Raw genomic sequence first — 16,406 nt, forward strand, 5'->3', positions numbered from 1 at the left:
AGAAAAACCCAATTAGCTGAATGGATCCACCGAGGTGGTTCGATCCTGCGACACAAGCACCTCAGGCGAGCACTCGACCGACTGAGCTAAATCCCACGTGTAAGACATAATCGGGCTTCGTAAATTTGTCCCTAGCAGTGACCTAGCGTGGGTTGCCAGTGCCCGGGCCAAGGCAAGTATTGCGCCCCCTAACCAGTGGACCGTTGGCACTCCCCGAGTCCCTTCCACCAGTCCAGAATTTTGTGCCATGGGCAACCGCCCCAGTGGCCCCGCCCACGCTACGCCACTGGTCTCTAGATGTCTGAAGTTCTGACTGATCAAGTGCAAGTTTCATTATCAAATACAACAGAATACAATATAAAAGTTACTTCCATTCTTGATCCAAAGTATGCTGGAAAGTAATTTCAAAATAAATGTTTACATAAAATAAGTTTCAAGACAAAAAAGCCTTACAATCTGCTTATACTAGAATACAATCCAGTGTTTTTTATCGCACTTTTCCCCCCGTTTTTAATGTTGAAATAGACCAACAGGTTTGTCTATTGCATAAATAGTCTTGCCCGATATTTTTAGAATTTGTATGCTCCCGAATAACGCTATAAAAGGCTAAGTGTAATTGGTCGATATTTAAATTGTTATTTATAGTTTAAATATCACCTGGACATGGGAGTCCACGCAATGCCGTTAGATCTACTGGTAGACCAGTAGAGCTAATTTTAATCAGATTGGATCCTAGGTACACTAATAATACTTAAGAACATAAAATATACTAGTGGAAACAAGTTCATGTACACCAAATGAATGAATACAGAATTGCCTTTACTTGAAATCTGGTCATGAAAATTTAACAAAATGATTGTGTAACCACTCCCTCCGATGAAGAGGTGTTCTGTCAATTGCATCATTCGGAAAAACACCTTTGTTGGTATCCGACTGTCATCAATATGTAGTCACGGCTCTCAGAAAATGCTTGTACGAAGGTAGTACATCTGTGGAATCGTTTGGAAGTCTGACATCCCAAATCATGCCATTGTATTACATTTAAAAACAGGCCAATACGTGCAGTGTTGTGATGGATGAATGGCCAGTTTAACAAGAGAAACTAGCGCATGATCAAATAATTATTATGTAACTTATATTGTTGATTATCTATTGCTGAAATTATTGTCCTACATTGATCATTGTATTACACCTTGTATGGGTACTGGAGTCCTGTGAACAGATTCGAGTCTTGCTAGACTCAGCCCGTGCCCGTGCCCGAGTACTCGGAGTACTCATGGAGACCCTAATACCATCATGACCTTGTCAGAACATCCTTTGGTTGTTTCAATGTGTTCAGCGTTTTCTTGTCCAGTTAAAAGCTACACAAAAAACCATAAGTAGTAGACTTTGCATTTAGTTTAGGTTTGATAATAATATTACTGAGTTTGCCGAGGATTGTCTATTAAAATTTTAAATGGTGAGCTACGTCTAATGAAGGGAAGGAAGGAAATGTTTTATTTAACGACACTCCAACACATTTTATTTATGGTTATATGGTGTCGGACATATGGTTAAGGACCACACAGATATAGAGAGGAAATTCGCTGTCGCCACTTCATAGGCTACTCTTTTTCAATTAGCAGCAAGGGATCTTTTATATGCACCATCCCATAGACCATCCTTAACTATATGTCTGACGCCATGATCCTTAACCATATGTTATATAAAATAAAATGTGTTGAGTGCATCGTTAAATAAAACATTTCCTTCCTTTTGAAAATTAGATTGTGGAGCACTGGCTGGAACGAGAAATAACCGAATGGGTCCACCGACGGGGATCGATCCTAGACCGACCGTGCATCAAGCGAATGCTTTACCACTGGACTACGTCCCACCCCCACCCCTAATTTTGAAAAGTGATAATATGTGGGCCCTGGTTCTGATACATAGCTTAAAATTTCCTGTTCAGAATATGAGAAGCAAAGATTTCTTTCCTACACCACAAAATGAATATTACACATGCATTTAAGGCTTATGGTTTTGTCTTTCAGTTTGACATACATTCATAAGTATATAGAGACGTTTGTGTGACAAATACATTGAAGTAAATGTTAACTTGTTTTTGTGACTCAAGTTAAGTCAACTGTCGACATAACAATTTGTTAAACTCCACAAATGTCAGTTTAACATGCGCTTAGGTGTCATTAAACAAATAGTCCATTTTTTTTTGCCACAAGTTCGAGTTAAAAATGTATCTCCGAAATTTATCACGAGACTTTCTGATGAGTCTGAAGACAAGATTCGGAACCAGCAACCATCTTGTTTTGTCGTCGTTGTTTTTGTTTGGTTTTTCTAATTTATTGTCCTCAGAAACCATCTATGTTTAGGCAGCAGTGACTTCCTCGTAGGCCCGTGTTAGAAATTCCTTTGGCACAAGACCGTATTTTCCCATGAGCTCCCCGACCCACCAGTTATCCTTGTCAAAGTCGAAGTTAATCACGTGGATGATGTCGCCTCGTTTGAATGACAGCGCGTCGTCGGCGCCTCCCTTACAGTCCCACCTCCCGTAGAACATGTTCTCGTAATCCTCTGCGGGGCATATGATCTTCTTCTTGACGGGTGCCGGCACAGCTGGGAGAGGAATGGAGGGGTGTGTGTGAGGAAGAGGGGTCGAAGGGAGGGGAGGAAGAGGTGTATTAGGAGTGGGAGGCGGAGGCATGTCGGGTTTTCTGTTGGGAAGGGGAGACTTCCGAGCAGGCGGTACGGTCGGTGGAGCAGTGGTCGGCTTCGAAGGTGCGCCGCGAGGAGGCGGTAAGCCTGGCACGGCAATGTCCGGCTTCGAAGGCCTCCTTAGAGGAGGCACTTGTGGCATGTCTGGAGCAGTTAAGTATTTAGTTGTTTTTCAGCTGGGGGGGGGGGGGGGGGGGAGGCAGGTGTAATCTCATCATAGATGTCAGAAGATGCTAGAAACTGGTTTGGATGAAATGGGGGGGGGGGGGGTAGTTAAGTATTTAGTTGTTTTTCAGCTGGGCGGGGGAGGCAGGTGTAATCTCATCATAGATGTCAGAAGATGCTTGCAACTGGTTTGGTGGAGATGGGGGGGGGGGTAGTTAAGTATTTAGTTGTTTTTCAGCTGGGGGGGGGAGGCAGGTGTAATCTCATCATAGATGTCAGAAGATGCTAGCAACTGGTTTGGAGGAGATGGGGGGGGGGGCAGTTAAGTATTTAGTTGTTTTTCAGCTGGGGGGGGGGAGGCAGGTGTAATTTCATAGATGTCAGAAGATGCTTGCAACTGGTTTGGAGACTGAGTGGGGGGGGGGGGCAGTTAAGTATTTAGTTGTTTTTCAGCTGGGGGTAGGGGAGGCATAATCTCAATTGGATTATGTCCTGCTTTCGACACCTATGTCTGTGCAATACGGTTGTCTGTAAAACAAACACAAAAATTGTTGCTTATCTATAATTTAAGAAAATTAAAATTGTTAAAACTTGGCAGGGAACATTTTGTTTTGAACTTTTACAGATTCCTACTCCATTTTAAAAATGTTAAATAGATGATGATGCTCAGTTTTTAGTTGGTTAGTACATGTTGATAAAAAAATGTTTACAAAACAAAATAGTCCCTGTTTGGCTACTACAATTTAGACCCATTCCAGATATTTCATTGTTATTGTAATTGTAAAATAAAGTAGAAATTAGATAATTTTGTTTCTAGAAAAGAAAAAAATTTCCCAACCAACAAATTAGATAAATTTCTTTATAAGGATTCTGTGAATACATTGTTGCATTATAATTTTTGAATTGCGAAAGCATGTGTGGTATGTGTTAAAGGAAATGTAAGCAGTTATGCCAGTATTTGGAGGGGGTGGTTATAATATATTCGCCTTTCAGTTGGTGTGTGTATGGGGTGAGTGTGTGATGAGGCATAATCTTAACCTTGAAGAATCTGGTCCCCCTCCCCAACACCAATGCCTATGGTTATTACAAAGTTTCTTTCATCTGTTATGGTTTTACAAACAATTTCAGAATAAAGTGTTGCTATTTATTTGGTTGGTTGGTTGTTATTATTTTTTATCTTGCAACCACTGTTTCTATTGACAGATTATGATGACGAATAAAGCAAAGTCATAAACACAGTAACAAAATATGACCTTTGACGTCACACACATACATATGTAGCTACATTACAGAATGACTCACTTGACATCTAGGTCATCGTACAAGGAAGGAAGAAAATGTTTTATTTAACTATGCACTCAACACATTTTATTGACGGTTATATGGCATCAGAGGTCATCGTACAATGTAAATGTAGCTGAAGTAACAAATAAATCTGCAAAAATATTTAGGTATGGTGCCATACCTTTTTTACCCTCTGGCAGAAACCTAGGCAACATAAACGAACCGATTTGGTATTGTTATCGCATTCTATTGTCTTTGACCGCCGTGTAAAATTCTGAAAATGGCAGATAAAAGTCTTTGAATTTGTTTGCTCTTTAACGCTGTGAACCCAGATTAATTTAGGTTTTTTAAAATTTATTTAAAATTATTCAGTTAAAATCCCATTACTAGCAGCAGTTTTTGTGTTTTAAAATTATTGTCTTATGAACATTTCGGTTCATTTTGACAGTCTGTTTACCAAGTGAATTTTATGATGGAAGAAATGTACTCATTAAAATAGTCCAGTTTCTTTTGTTGTTCGGTCTATTTATTTTGTTTTCTTATAAATTAAAAATGTAATACATGTTAAGCTAGATTCATACTTCACCGTCAGACTCTTGATGGCGAGTAGTAGACTCGCCCAGTTCTGCTTCTATTCAAACCTATAATCCAAATTTTTCAGTCAATTCAGCGTGGTTTTAACAGTTCATATTAAATTTTAGTGCATATTTGTTCAAATCTTTTTAGTTTACCCGATAAAAAATGTAATTTCAGTTTCGCACGAGGTCGAAGTATGAATTGACCTTTAGTGTGCTTCAAAATATTTTAACAAACCAATAGATTCGTTTGGAGTACAGTTCAAAATATTGTAGGTTCTCTTTCTGTAGTTGGTACCCCCTCTCTTGGAAATTCCTAAATTAGAAGGAGGAGATGTTTTCCCACTCAAAAATAAATAAAGTGCCCCTTTAAATTTTTGTTTTTTTTACAATTTTGATTTCACAAATATCGAACTTTCAATGAAATAGGATATGAAAGTATCACGAAGTTCAAGATGTAAATGTCACTTCGTAATGTATGCAAAGTGTCTGTAAGGAAAGAAAGAAAGAAATGCTTTATTTAACAACGCACTCAACACATTTTATTTACTATTATATGACATCAAACATATGGTTACGGACCACACATATATTGAGAGAGGAAACCCGCTGTCACCACTTCATGGGCTACTCTTTCCGATTAGCAGCAAGGAATCTTTTATATGCATCATCCCACAGACACGGTTGTACATACCACAGCCTTTGATATACCACTTGTGGTACACTGGCTGGAACGAGAAATAGCCCAATGGGCCCACCGACGGGGATCAATCCCACACCAAGTGAGTGCTGTACCACTGCAGACAGTTCAAAATGTAGGTTCTTTTTCTGTAGTTGGTATCCCCTATCTTGGAAATTCCTGAATTCAAGGGAGGGACCATGTCTCCCAACTCCATGCCCCTTTTAATTTTTAATTATTTTTTTTACAATTTTTATTTCACAAATGTTGAACTTTCAATGAAATAGGATATGAAAGTGTCATGAAGTTCAAGTTCTAAATGTCACTTCATGATGTATGCAAAATGTCTGTAGAGTGGTTTCTAAATTGGTTATTTTCGTTTAAAAACAATATTTATCAAATTATTCAAATTTTATGAAAGGTAAAGTTTCTTTTGGACGTCAGTATATATCAGATTTTCCAAAATATACATTTTCTGTGCAATTAGCTGTTTAAAATGTGCCACAGTGTCTGAACTAATTAATGACATCATGGTGTCTGAACAAATGACTATGATGTCGCAAATATGTCACATTTTTAATACCATCTACATTTATCTTTATGACGTTTTAACATAAAACACTCAATATGTTTAGATAAAAAAGCAACGTTTTATTGAAGCCAGGTTGAAATTATAAATATTCCATATACATTGTAGTGAACATGATCACAGAAAATTAGGGGCACTGAATTTACGAAGCCTGTTTTTCTTAATCGCAGGTGTTTAAACATTGTTAATGCATGTAAAACATTGTTTGTTTTCTTTTAACAACACCACTAGAGCACATTGAAGAGGGCCTCGTAGTTGGATAATTTGTGCCCAATCCTTTTTGTGTGTGTGTGTGTGTGTGTGTGTGTGTGTGTGTATATATATATATATATATATATATATATATATATATATTATATGCAATAAAATAAAATGTTTTCAATTCAAACATTGAATAATTAATCATCAGCTATTGGATGTCAAACATTTAGTCATTAGAGGAAACCCACTACATTTGTTCTAATGCAGCAATGGATCTTTTATATGCACTTTCCCACAGACAGGAAAGCACATACCACAGCCTTTGGCCAGTTGTGGTGCACTGGTTGGAATGAGAAGAAAAACCCAATTAGCTGAATGGATCCACCGAGGTGGTTCGATCCTGCGACACAAGCACCTCAGGCGAGCACTCGACCGACTGAGCTAAATCCCACGTGTAAGACATAATCGGGCTTCGTAAATTTGTCCCTAGCAGTGACCTAGCGTGGGTTGCCAGTGCCCGGGGCAAGGCAAGTATTGCGCCCCCTAACCAGTGGACCGTTGGCACTCCCCGAGTCCCTTCCACCAGTCCAGAATTTTGTGCCATGGGCAACCGCCCCAGTGGCCCCGCCCACGCTACGCCACTGGTCTCTAGATGTCTGAAGTTCTGACTGATCAAGTGCAAGTTTCATTATCAAATACAACAGAATACAATATAAAAGTTACTTCCATTCTTGATCCAAAGTATGCTGGAAAGTAATTTCAAAATAAATGTTTACATAAAATAAGTTTCAAGACAAAAAAGCCTTACAATCTGCTTATACTAGAATACAATCCAGTGTTTTTTATCGCACTTTTCCCCCCGTTTTTAATGTTGAAATAGACCAACAGGTTTGTCTATTGCATAAATAGTCTTGCCCGATATTTTTAGAATTTGTATGCTCCCGAATAACGCTATAAAAGGCTAAGTGTAATTGGTCGATATTTAAATTGTTATTTATAGTTTAAATATCACCTGGACATGGGAGTCCACGCAATGCCGTTAGATCTACTGGTAGACCAGTAGAGCTAATTTTAATCAGATTGGATCCTAGGTACACTAATAATACTTAAGAACATAAAATATACTAGTGGAAACAAGTTCATGTACACCAAATGAATGAATACAGAATTGCCTTTACTTGAAATCTGGTCATGAAAATTTAACAAAATGATTGTGTAACCACTCCCTCCGATGAAGAGGTGTTCTGTCAATTGCATCATTCGGAAAAACACCTTTGTTGGTATCCGACTGTCATCAATATGTAGTCACGGCTCTCAGAAAATGCTTGTACGAAGGTAGTACATCTGTGGAATCGTTTGGAAGTCTGACATCCCAAATCATGCCATTGTATTACATTTAAAAACAGGCCAATACGTGCAGTGTTGTGATGGATGAATGGCCAGTTTAACAAGAGAAACTAGCGCATGATCAAATAATTATTATGTAACTTATATTGTTGATTATCTATTGCTGAAATTATTGTCCTACATTGATCATTGTATTACACCTTGTATGGGTACTGGAGTCCTGTGAACAGATTCGAGTCTTGCTAGACTCAGCCCGTGCCCGTGCCCGAGTACTCGGAGTACTCATGGAGACCCTAATACCATCATGACCTTGTCAGAACATCCTTTGGTTGTGACCTCAATGTGTTCAGCGTTTTCTTGTCCAGTTAAAAGCTACACAAAAAACCATAAGTAGTAGACTTTGCATTTAGTTTAGGTTTGATAATAATATTACTGAGTTTGCCGAGGATTGTCTATTAAAATTTTAAATGGTGAGCTACGTCTAATGAAGGGAAGGAAGGAAATGTTTTATTTAACGACACTCCAACACATTTTATTTATGGTTATATGGTGTCGGACATATGGTTAAGGACCACACAGATATAGAGAGGAAATTCGCTGTCGCCACTTCATAGGCTACTCTTTTTCAATTAGCAGCAAGGGATCTTTTATATGCACCATCCCATAGACCATCCTTAACTATATGTCTGACGCCATGATCCTTAACCATATGTCTGACGCCATGATCCTTAACCATATGTCTGACGCCATGATCCTTAACTATATGTCTGACGCCATGATCCTTAACCATATGCCTGACGCCATGATCCTTAACCATATGTCTGACGCCATGATCCTTAACCATATGTTATATAAAATAAAATGTGTTGAGTGCATCGTTAAATAAAACATTTCCTTCCTTTTGAAAATTAGATTGTGGAGCACTGGCTGGAACGAGAAATAACCGAATGGGTCCACCGACGGGGATCGATCCTAGACCGACCGTGCATCAAGCGAATGCTTTACCACTGGACTACGTCCCACCCCCACCCCTAATTTTGAAAAGTGATAATATGTGGGCCCTGGTTCTGATACATAGCTTAAAATTTCCTGTTCAGAATATGAGAAGCAAAGATTTCTTTCCTACACCACAAAATTAATATTACACATGCATTTAAGGCTTATGGTTTTGTCTTTCAGTTTGACATACATTCATAAGTATATAGAGACGTTTGTGTGACAAATACATTGAAGTAAATGTTAACTTGTTTTTGTGACTCAAGTTAAGTCAAGTGTCGACATAACAATTAGTTAAACTCCACAAATGTCAGTTTAACATGCGCTTAGGTGTCATTAAACAAATAGTCCATTTTTTTTTGCCACAAGTTCGAGTTAAAAATGTATCTCCGAAATTTATCACGAGACTTTCTGATGAGTCTGAAGACAAGATTCGGAACCAGCAACCATCTTGTTTTGTCGTCGTTGTTTTTGTTTGGTTTTTCTAATTTATTGTCCTCAGAAACCATCTATGTTTAGGCAGCAGTGACTTCCTCGTAGGCCCGTGTTAGAAATTCCTTTGGCACAAGACCGTATTTTCCCATGAGCTCCCCGACCCACCAGTTATCCTTGTCAAAGTCGAAGTTAATCACGTGGATGATGTCGCCTCGTTTGAATGACAGCTCGTCGTCGGCGCCTCCCTTACAGTCCCACCTCCCGTAGAACATGTTCTCGTAATCCTCTGCGGGGCATATGATCTTCTTCTTGACAGGTGCTGGCACAGCTGGGAGAGGAATGGAGGGGGGTGTGTGAGGAAGAGGGGTCGAAGGGAGGGGAGGAAGAGGTGTATTAGGAGTGGGAGGCGGAGGCATGTCGGGTTTTCTGTCGGGAAGGGGAGACTTCCGAGCAGGCGGTACGGTCGGTGGAGCAATGGTCGGCTTCGAAGGTGCGCCGCGAGGAGGCGGTAAGCCTGGCACGGCAATGTCCGGCTTCGAAGGCCTCCTTAGAGGAGGCACTTGTGGCATGTCTGGAGCCGGTTCTAGTTCAGTGTCGGCGCTTTCGGCATCAGCATATATTTCTTCTGTTTCTGGAGGTTGGGCTTCGTCCTCCACTTCTATAGCCGGCGCCTGTGGTGGAGGAATAGCCGGGACTTTGCGGGTTGAGACAGGCGGGGGGAGATCAGGGGGTCCTGGTGCATCTTCTCCAATAGCTTCGTATATGTCTTCTGTAAAAAAACAAAAAAAGATAATTAAAAAAAAAAAAAAAAAAAAAAAACAACTTTTTTTATCATCCATTAAAGGCTTTTGTAGAAGATATCGCTGGCACTATAATCTGCAATATCTCCTCTCCTGTGATATTCTCCTAGGAGATATTGCTTCTTGTAATCTTGATTGGTCAAATTTTAATCACAAGACAATATTTTGTTACGTCACTGTGTATGTTTCAGCGCTAAACCTATCATTAGTGACGTCACGCCACTGTCGTTCTGCTAGTTAACGAGTCTACCGCTGCCAAATATAGTAACATTCAACCCACATTACTGACATTGTTTACGACTGTTGCAAATGAAAAGAATGATAAATGGATAATAAAAAGAATATCCCCCTCGTGTCTTGTGATATAATTTATTAGCACTCGTTGATAAAAGTATAAAAATCCTCGGCAAGATATCACAAGACCTGTTTAAACTGGATCAGAAAGAAATGTTTTATTTAACGATGCACTCAACACATTTTATTTACGGTTATATGGCGTCAGACATATGGTTAAGGACCACACAGATTTTGAGAAGAAAGCCGCTGTCGCCACTACATGGGCTACTCTTTCGATTAGCAGCAAGGGATCTTTTATTTGCGCTTCCCAGAGGCAGGATAGCACAAACCATGACCTTTATTGAACCAGTTATGGATCACTGGTCGGTGCAAGTGGTTTACACCTACCCATTGAGCCTTGCAGAGCACTCACTCAGGGTTTGGAGTCGGTATCTGTTTTAAAAATCCCATGCCTCAACTGGGATCCGAACACAGTACCTACCAGCCTGTAGACCGATGGCCTAACCACGCCGCCACCGAGGCCAGTAAACTGGATCACACCGGGGACCTAATATTTACCTGATTTAGACAGGATCCGATGTTTAGAGGGTGTCATGTTTTAGAATTAGAAAATTTGGGCCCGAGTTAGACAGGTTTTACAGTATATACACTGGGTTCGGCATAATTGCATAGGCTCTGTGCAAACAGACGGTAAGGACAACACATACATTGATCAGAAGGGACAATCCATACCACGATCAGTAGAGACAACCCACTATTGGCATATATATATATATACAACATGGAATATATAGAAAGGCCACAGTGGCAAACCAGATAGGGCATGTAAGGATGGCAACCATGACACTTGCCGTCATTTCAATGGTAAAATTTGAACCCTATAAACATTTAAGTATACATATATTTGTAAAAAAGAACACCTCAAAACCCCCAATAATAATAAAAAAATACCATCATCCCCCTCCTCGACCTAAAAACCCCCAACAACCTCACTATATTTATATATTCCATACTATACACTATATACTATACACTATATACTATACACTATATAATATATACTATATATTCTATACTATACTCTATACTATACACTATATACTATACACTATATACTATACACTATATATTCTATAATATACACTATATACTATATACTATACACTATATATTCTATAATATACACTATATACTACACACTACACACTATACACTATATATTATATATTACCTGTATATACTATATATACTATATTCTTACCAGTCTCGATTATCTCATCCTGGGATGCATTTGTAGCTTTGTCAATAGCCTCCTTCCAGGAATCAAAATCTTCCTGGGAATCGGCAATAAACTGAGGAGAGTTAAAAAGAAGAAAGGAATGTTTATCCATTGATCAGCAGCAGTCAGTCTAATACATGACTTTCAATACATTGGCAATATTCCTTGATAACTGACCTCGTCAAATGATTATTTCTTGGAGTAAGATACTAGTACCACTTTGCTGTAAACACATTTTACAAATAGCTGGACAAACCAAGACTTGCATTTCAGCAGGAAGGAAGGTAATGTTTTATTTAACGATGCACTCAACACATTTTATTTACGGTTATATGGCATCAGACATATGGTTAAGGACCACACAGCTATTGACAGAGGAAACCCACTGTTGCCACTTCATGGGCTACTCTTTCCGATTAGCAGCAAGGGATCTTTTATATGCACCAACACACAGACAGGGTAGTACATATCATGGCCTTTGTTATGCCAGTTGTGGAGTACTGGCTGGAATGAGAAATAGCCCAATGGGCCCACCGACGGGAATCGACCCTAGATCGATTTCGCATCAGGCGAGCGCTGTACAACTGAGCTACGTCCTGGTCCCTGCATTTCACAAGGATGAGTCAGATTGAATGGAGAAATATACTGATTTCCAAAAGAATCTATACCAATATCCTGAGAGACTACTGAACAAAAAAAAAAAATATGTTACATGTTTTAACCTATATATTCACGAGAGTGGTGTTTTGGCATGTTGGAAACAAAATTTGATTCCATAAAAGAAGAAAGATATTTAACTGCCATTTTATTTTTAAAACCAAATTATAAAGAAAATTAAATCAAATTTTCTTGGTATAGTTTCTTTTGGACGTCAGCATATATCGTATATTAGCATGATTAGGCAGGCCATTTCATAACTTTTAACACTTACCAACTAATCTCAAATTCATAGCTAGCCCAAACAGTCTGGTGTGTCTACTAAACCTGTACATCATTTACTAAAGCTAGGAATCCATGTGTAGGTGTGTGTGTGGAGGGTGGGACATAGCCAGCCCAAACAGTCTGGTGTGTCTACTAAACCTGTACATCATTTACTAAAGCTAGGAATTCATGTGTAGGTGTGTGTGTGGAGGGTGGGACATAGCCAGCCCAAACAGTCTGGTGTGTCTACTAAACCTGTACATCATTTACTAAAGCTAGGAATTCATGTGTGTGTGTGTGTGTGGAGGGTGGGACATAGCCAGCCCAAACAGTCTGGTGTGTCTACTAAACCTGTACATCATTTACTAAAGCTAGGAATCCATGTGTAGGTATGTGTGGAGGGTGGGACATAGCCAGCCCAAACAGTCTGGTGTGTCTACTAAACCTGTACATCATTTACTAAAGCTAGGAATCCATGTGTGTGTGTGTGTGTGGAGGGTGGGACATAGCCAGCCCAAACAGTCTGGTGTGTCTACTAAACCTGTACATCATTTACTAAAGCTAGGAATCCATGTGTGTGTGTGTGTGTGTGTGGAGGGTGGGACATAGCCAGCCCAAACAGTCTGGTGTGTCTACTAAACCTGTACATCATTTACTAAAGCTAGGAATCCATGTGTGTGTGTGTGTGTGGAGGGTGGGACATAGCCAGCCCAAACAGTCTGGTGTGTCTACTAAACCTGTACATCATTTACTAAAGCTAGGAATTCATGTGTGTGTGTGTGTGGAGGGTGGGACATAGCCAGCCCAAACAGTCTGGTGTGTCTACTAAACCTGTACATCATTTACTAAAGCTAGGAATCCATGTGTGTGTGTGTGTGTGTGGAGGGTGGGACATAGCCAGCCCAAACAGTCTGGTGTGTCTACTAAACCTGTACATCATTTACTAAAGCTAGGAATTCATGTGTGTGTGTGTGTGTGTGTGGAGGGTGGGACATAGCCAGCCCAAACAGTCTGGTGTGTCTACTAAACCTGTACATCATTTACTAAAGCTAGGAATTCATGTGTGTGTGTGTGTGGAGGGTGGGACATAGCCAGCCCAAACAGTCTGGTGTGTCTACTAAACCTGTACATCATTTACTAAAGCTAGGAATTCATGTGTGTGTGTGTGGAGGCCAAGACATAGCCAGCCCAAACAGTCTGGTGTGTCTACTAAACCTGTACATCATTTACTAAAGCTAGGAATTCATGTGCAGGTGTGTGTGTGTGTGGAGGGTGGGACATAGCCAGCCCAAACAGTCTGGTGTGTCTACTAAACCTGTACATCATTTACTAAAGCTAGGAATTCATGTGTAGTGTGTGTGTGTGGAGGGTGGGACATAGCCAGCCCAAACAGTCTGGTGTGTCTACTAAACCTGTACATCATTTACTAAAGCTAGGAATTCATGTGTGTGTGTGGAGGGTGGGACATAGCCAGCCCAAACAGTCTGGTGTGTCTACTAAACCTGTACATCATTTACTAAAGCTAGGAATTCATGTGTGTGTGTGGAGGGTGGGACATAGCCAGCCCAAACAGTCTGGTGTGTCTACTAAACCTGTACATCATTTACTAAAGCTAGGAATTCATGTGTAGGTGTGTGTGTGGAGGGTGGGACATAGCCAGCCCAAACAGTCTGGTGTGTCTACTAAACCTGTACGTCATTTACTAAAACTAGGAATTCATGTGTGTGTGTGGAGGGTGGGACATAGCCAGCCCAAACAGTCTGGTGTGTCTACTAAACCTGTACGTCATTTACTAAAGCTAGGAATTCATGTGTGTGTGTGTGTGGAGGGTGGGACATAGCCAGCCCAAACAGTCTGGTGTGTCTACTAAACCTGTACATCATTTACTAAAGCTAGGAATTCATGTGTGTGTGTGTGTGGAGGGTGGGACATAGCCAGTCCAAACAGTCTGGTGTGTCTACTAAACCTGTACATCATTTACTAAAGGTAGGAATTCATGTGTGTGTGTGTGTGGAGGGTGGGACATAGCCAGTCCAAACAGTCTGGTGTGTCTACTAAACCTGTACATCATTTACTAAAGCTAGGAATTCATGTGTGTGTGTGTGTGTGGAGGGTGGGACATAGCCAGCCCAAACAGTCTGGTGTGTCTACTAAACCTGTACATCATTTACTAAAGCTAGGAATTCATGTGTGTGTGTGTGGAGGGTGGGACATAGCCCAGCGGTAAAGCGTTAGCTTGATGCACAATCGGTCTAGGATCAATTACTGCCGGTGGACCCATTAGGTTATTTCTCATTCCAGGCAGTGCACCACAACTGGTATTTCAAAGTCCATGGTATGTGCTATCCTGTCTGTTGGATGGTGCATATAAAAGATCCCTTGCTACTAATGGAAAAATGTAGTGGGTTTCCTCTCTAAGACTATATGTCAGAATTACCATATGTTTCATATCCAATAGCCGATGATTAATAAATCAATGTGCTCTAGTGGTGTCATTAAACAAAACAAACTTGTTTTTTTATGTTTAAACAGGGAAATACAATAATAAAATAAACTAGAGCTTGGCTCGATAATCGTTACTCTTTTCTGAAGTACGTGCGTTTTTAAAATTATGAACGAAGTATTTTGTGGTATTACACATACCAGCATGACCAGAAACACTTCAGATGTATGACAAAGGATATTCAAAACAATAACGTCACAGCCAGTGCACCACAACTGGTACATGTATATCAAAGGCCATGGTATGTGCTATCCTGTCTGTGGGATGGTGCATATAAAAGATCCCTTGCTGCTAATCAGAAAGAGTAGCCCATGAAGTGGCGACAGCGGGTTTCCTCTCTCAATATCTGTGTGGTCCTTAACCATATGTCTGACGCCATATAACCATAATTAAAATGTGTTGAGTGCGTCGTTAAATGAAACATTTCTTTCTTTTCTTTCTTTCAAAACAATAAAATGGAAGTAACGTATAATTTAACTATTTTTAAATGGCTCTGATAATGATAAATATGTCACAGTGCTTACAAACTAGAATCTGTCACTGTAATATACAGCAGGGTGGTATTTAGATCAGTAGGTTGAGTGCTCGCTTAAGGTGCTTGCATCGCACGATCGAACCACCTCGGTGGATCCATTCAACTGATCAAAGGACATGGTATGTGCTCTCCTGTCTGTGGGAAAGTGCACAAAAAAGATCCCTTGATGCATTGAGAAAATGTAGCAGGTTTCCACTCTTGACTATGAGAATTACCAAATGTTTGACATCCAATAGCCAATGATGAATTAATCAATGTGCTCTAGTGGTATCGTTAAATAATAATAAAAAAATCTTTACTATACAATGCAATGCATCAAACTAATCAGTTTTAATAACAATACTTACCTTTGACTGATGTTTTGATTGTGAAAAGAGGGGTAGGAATCGCCTCATGATTTCTGTACTGTCACCAGACGCACAAAATCTAATGACATGTCACTATCTGTATCAGTGTTAAATGAATGGCTGCTAAACCTAATATCTGTGGCCAGTTTGAATTTGACCTCTAGGTCATCACTATGGAGCATCCAATCAAGTGTCTTTAAACTGAACTCGGACACCCATTGAATATTGCTGTGTAATATTAATGCACTGATCTCTCAAATGAGTGCGTGATAAAAGTGGTGAAGATAATTAAAGGGACATTCCTGAGTTTGCTGCATTGTAAGATGTTTCCGACTAATAAAATATTTCTACGATTAAACTTACATATTAAATATATTTTCTTGTTTAGAATATTAGTGTCTGTATATTCAATGTGTTTCTTTTCGTCTTAATATTTGTAAGAAGCCCAAACTAGATTTTGTCATCAAATAATTTCATACGTATGAAAAAACAATATTTTAGGAAATAAGATGGAATTAACCTAGTACGAATATTAGAATGATCAGAAACACGTTTAATATACAGCCACTAATATTTTATGCAGAAAAATATATTTGATATGTATAATTATAATCGTTAAAAAGTCTCTGTTAGTTGATAACATCTTAAAAAGTGCAGCAAACTCAGGAATGTCCCTTTAACAGAAAACACTGTCATGACAAACCCACTGACTCGCACCCTTACTTGAACAATGCAGTGTTA

The 16,406-nt window shown here is 39.6% G+C and overlaps 1 protein-coding gene across 3 annotated transcripts in view; it reads right to left on the reverse strand.

The window, feature by feature from the left end:
- Positions 1-1,763: 1,763 nt before the first annotated feature.
- Positions 1,764-16,406, reverse strand: part of LOC121385646 (src kinase-associated phosphoprotein 2-like) — a 49,651-nt gene continuing 35,008 nt past the window's right edge. For 2 of the 3 annotated variants that reach the window (XM_041516407.1, XM_041516405.1), the window contains 2 exons: positions 11,342-11,432; positions 8,462-9,752 (listed from right to left, as the gene is read on the reverse strand). In XM_041516407.1, the coding sequence (XP_041372341.1) occupies positions 9,064-9,752; positions 11,342-11,432 (780 nt within the window). In that variant the 3' untranslated portion in view covers positions 8,462-9,063. Of the gene's footprint in view, positions 2,855-8,461; positions 9,753-11,341; positions 11,433-16,406 lie in introns of those variants that run through there. The other variant, XM_041516406.1, reaches the window with a different exon arrangement.

The sequence above is a fragment of the Gigantopelta aegis genome, chromosome 11 (genome assembly GCF_016097555.1).
Source record: "Gigantopelta aegis isolate Gae_Host chromosome 11, Gae_host_genome, whole genome shotgun sequence".
In the NCBI taxonomy this organism is placed as follows: Eukaryota; Metazoa; Mollusca; class Gastropoda; order Neomphalida; family Peltospiridae; genus Gigantopelta; species Gigantopelta aegis.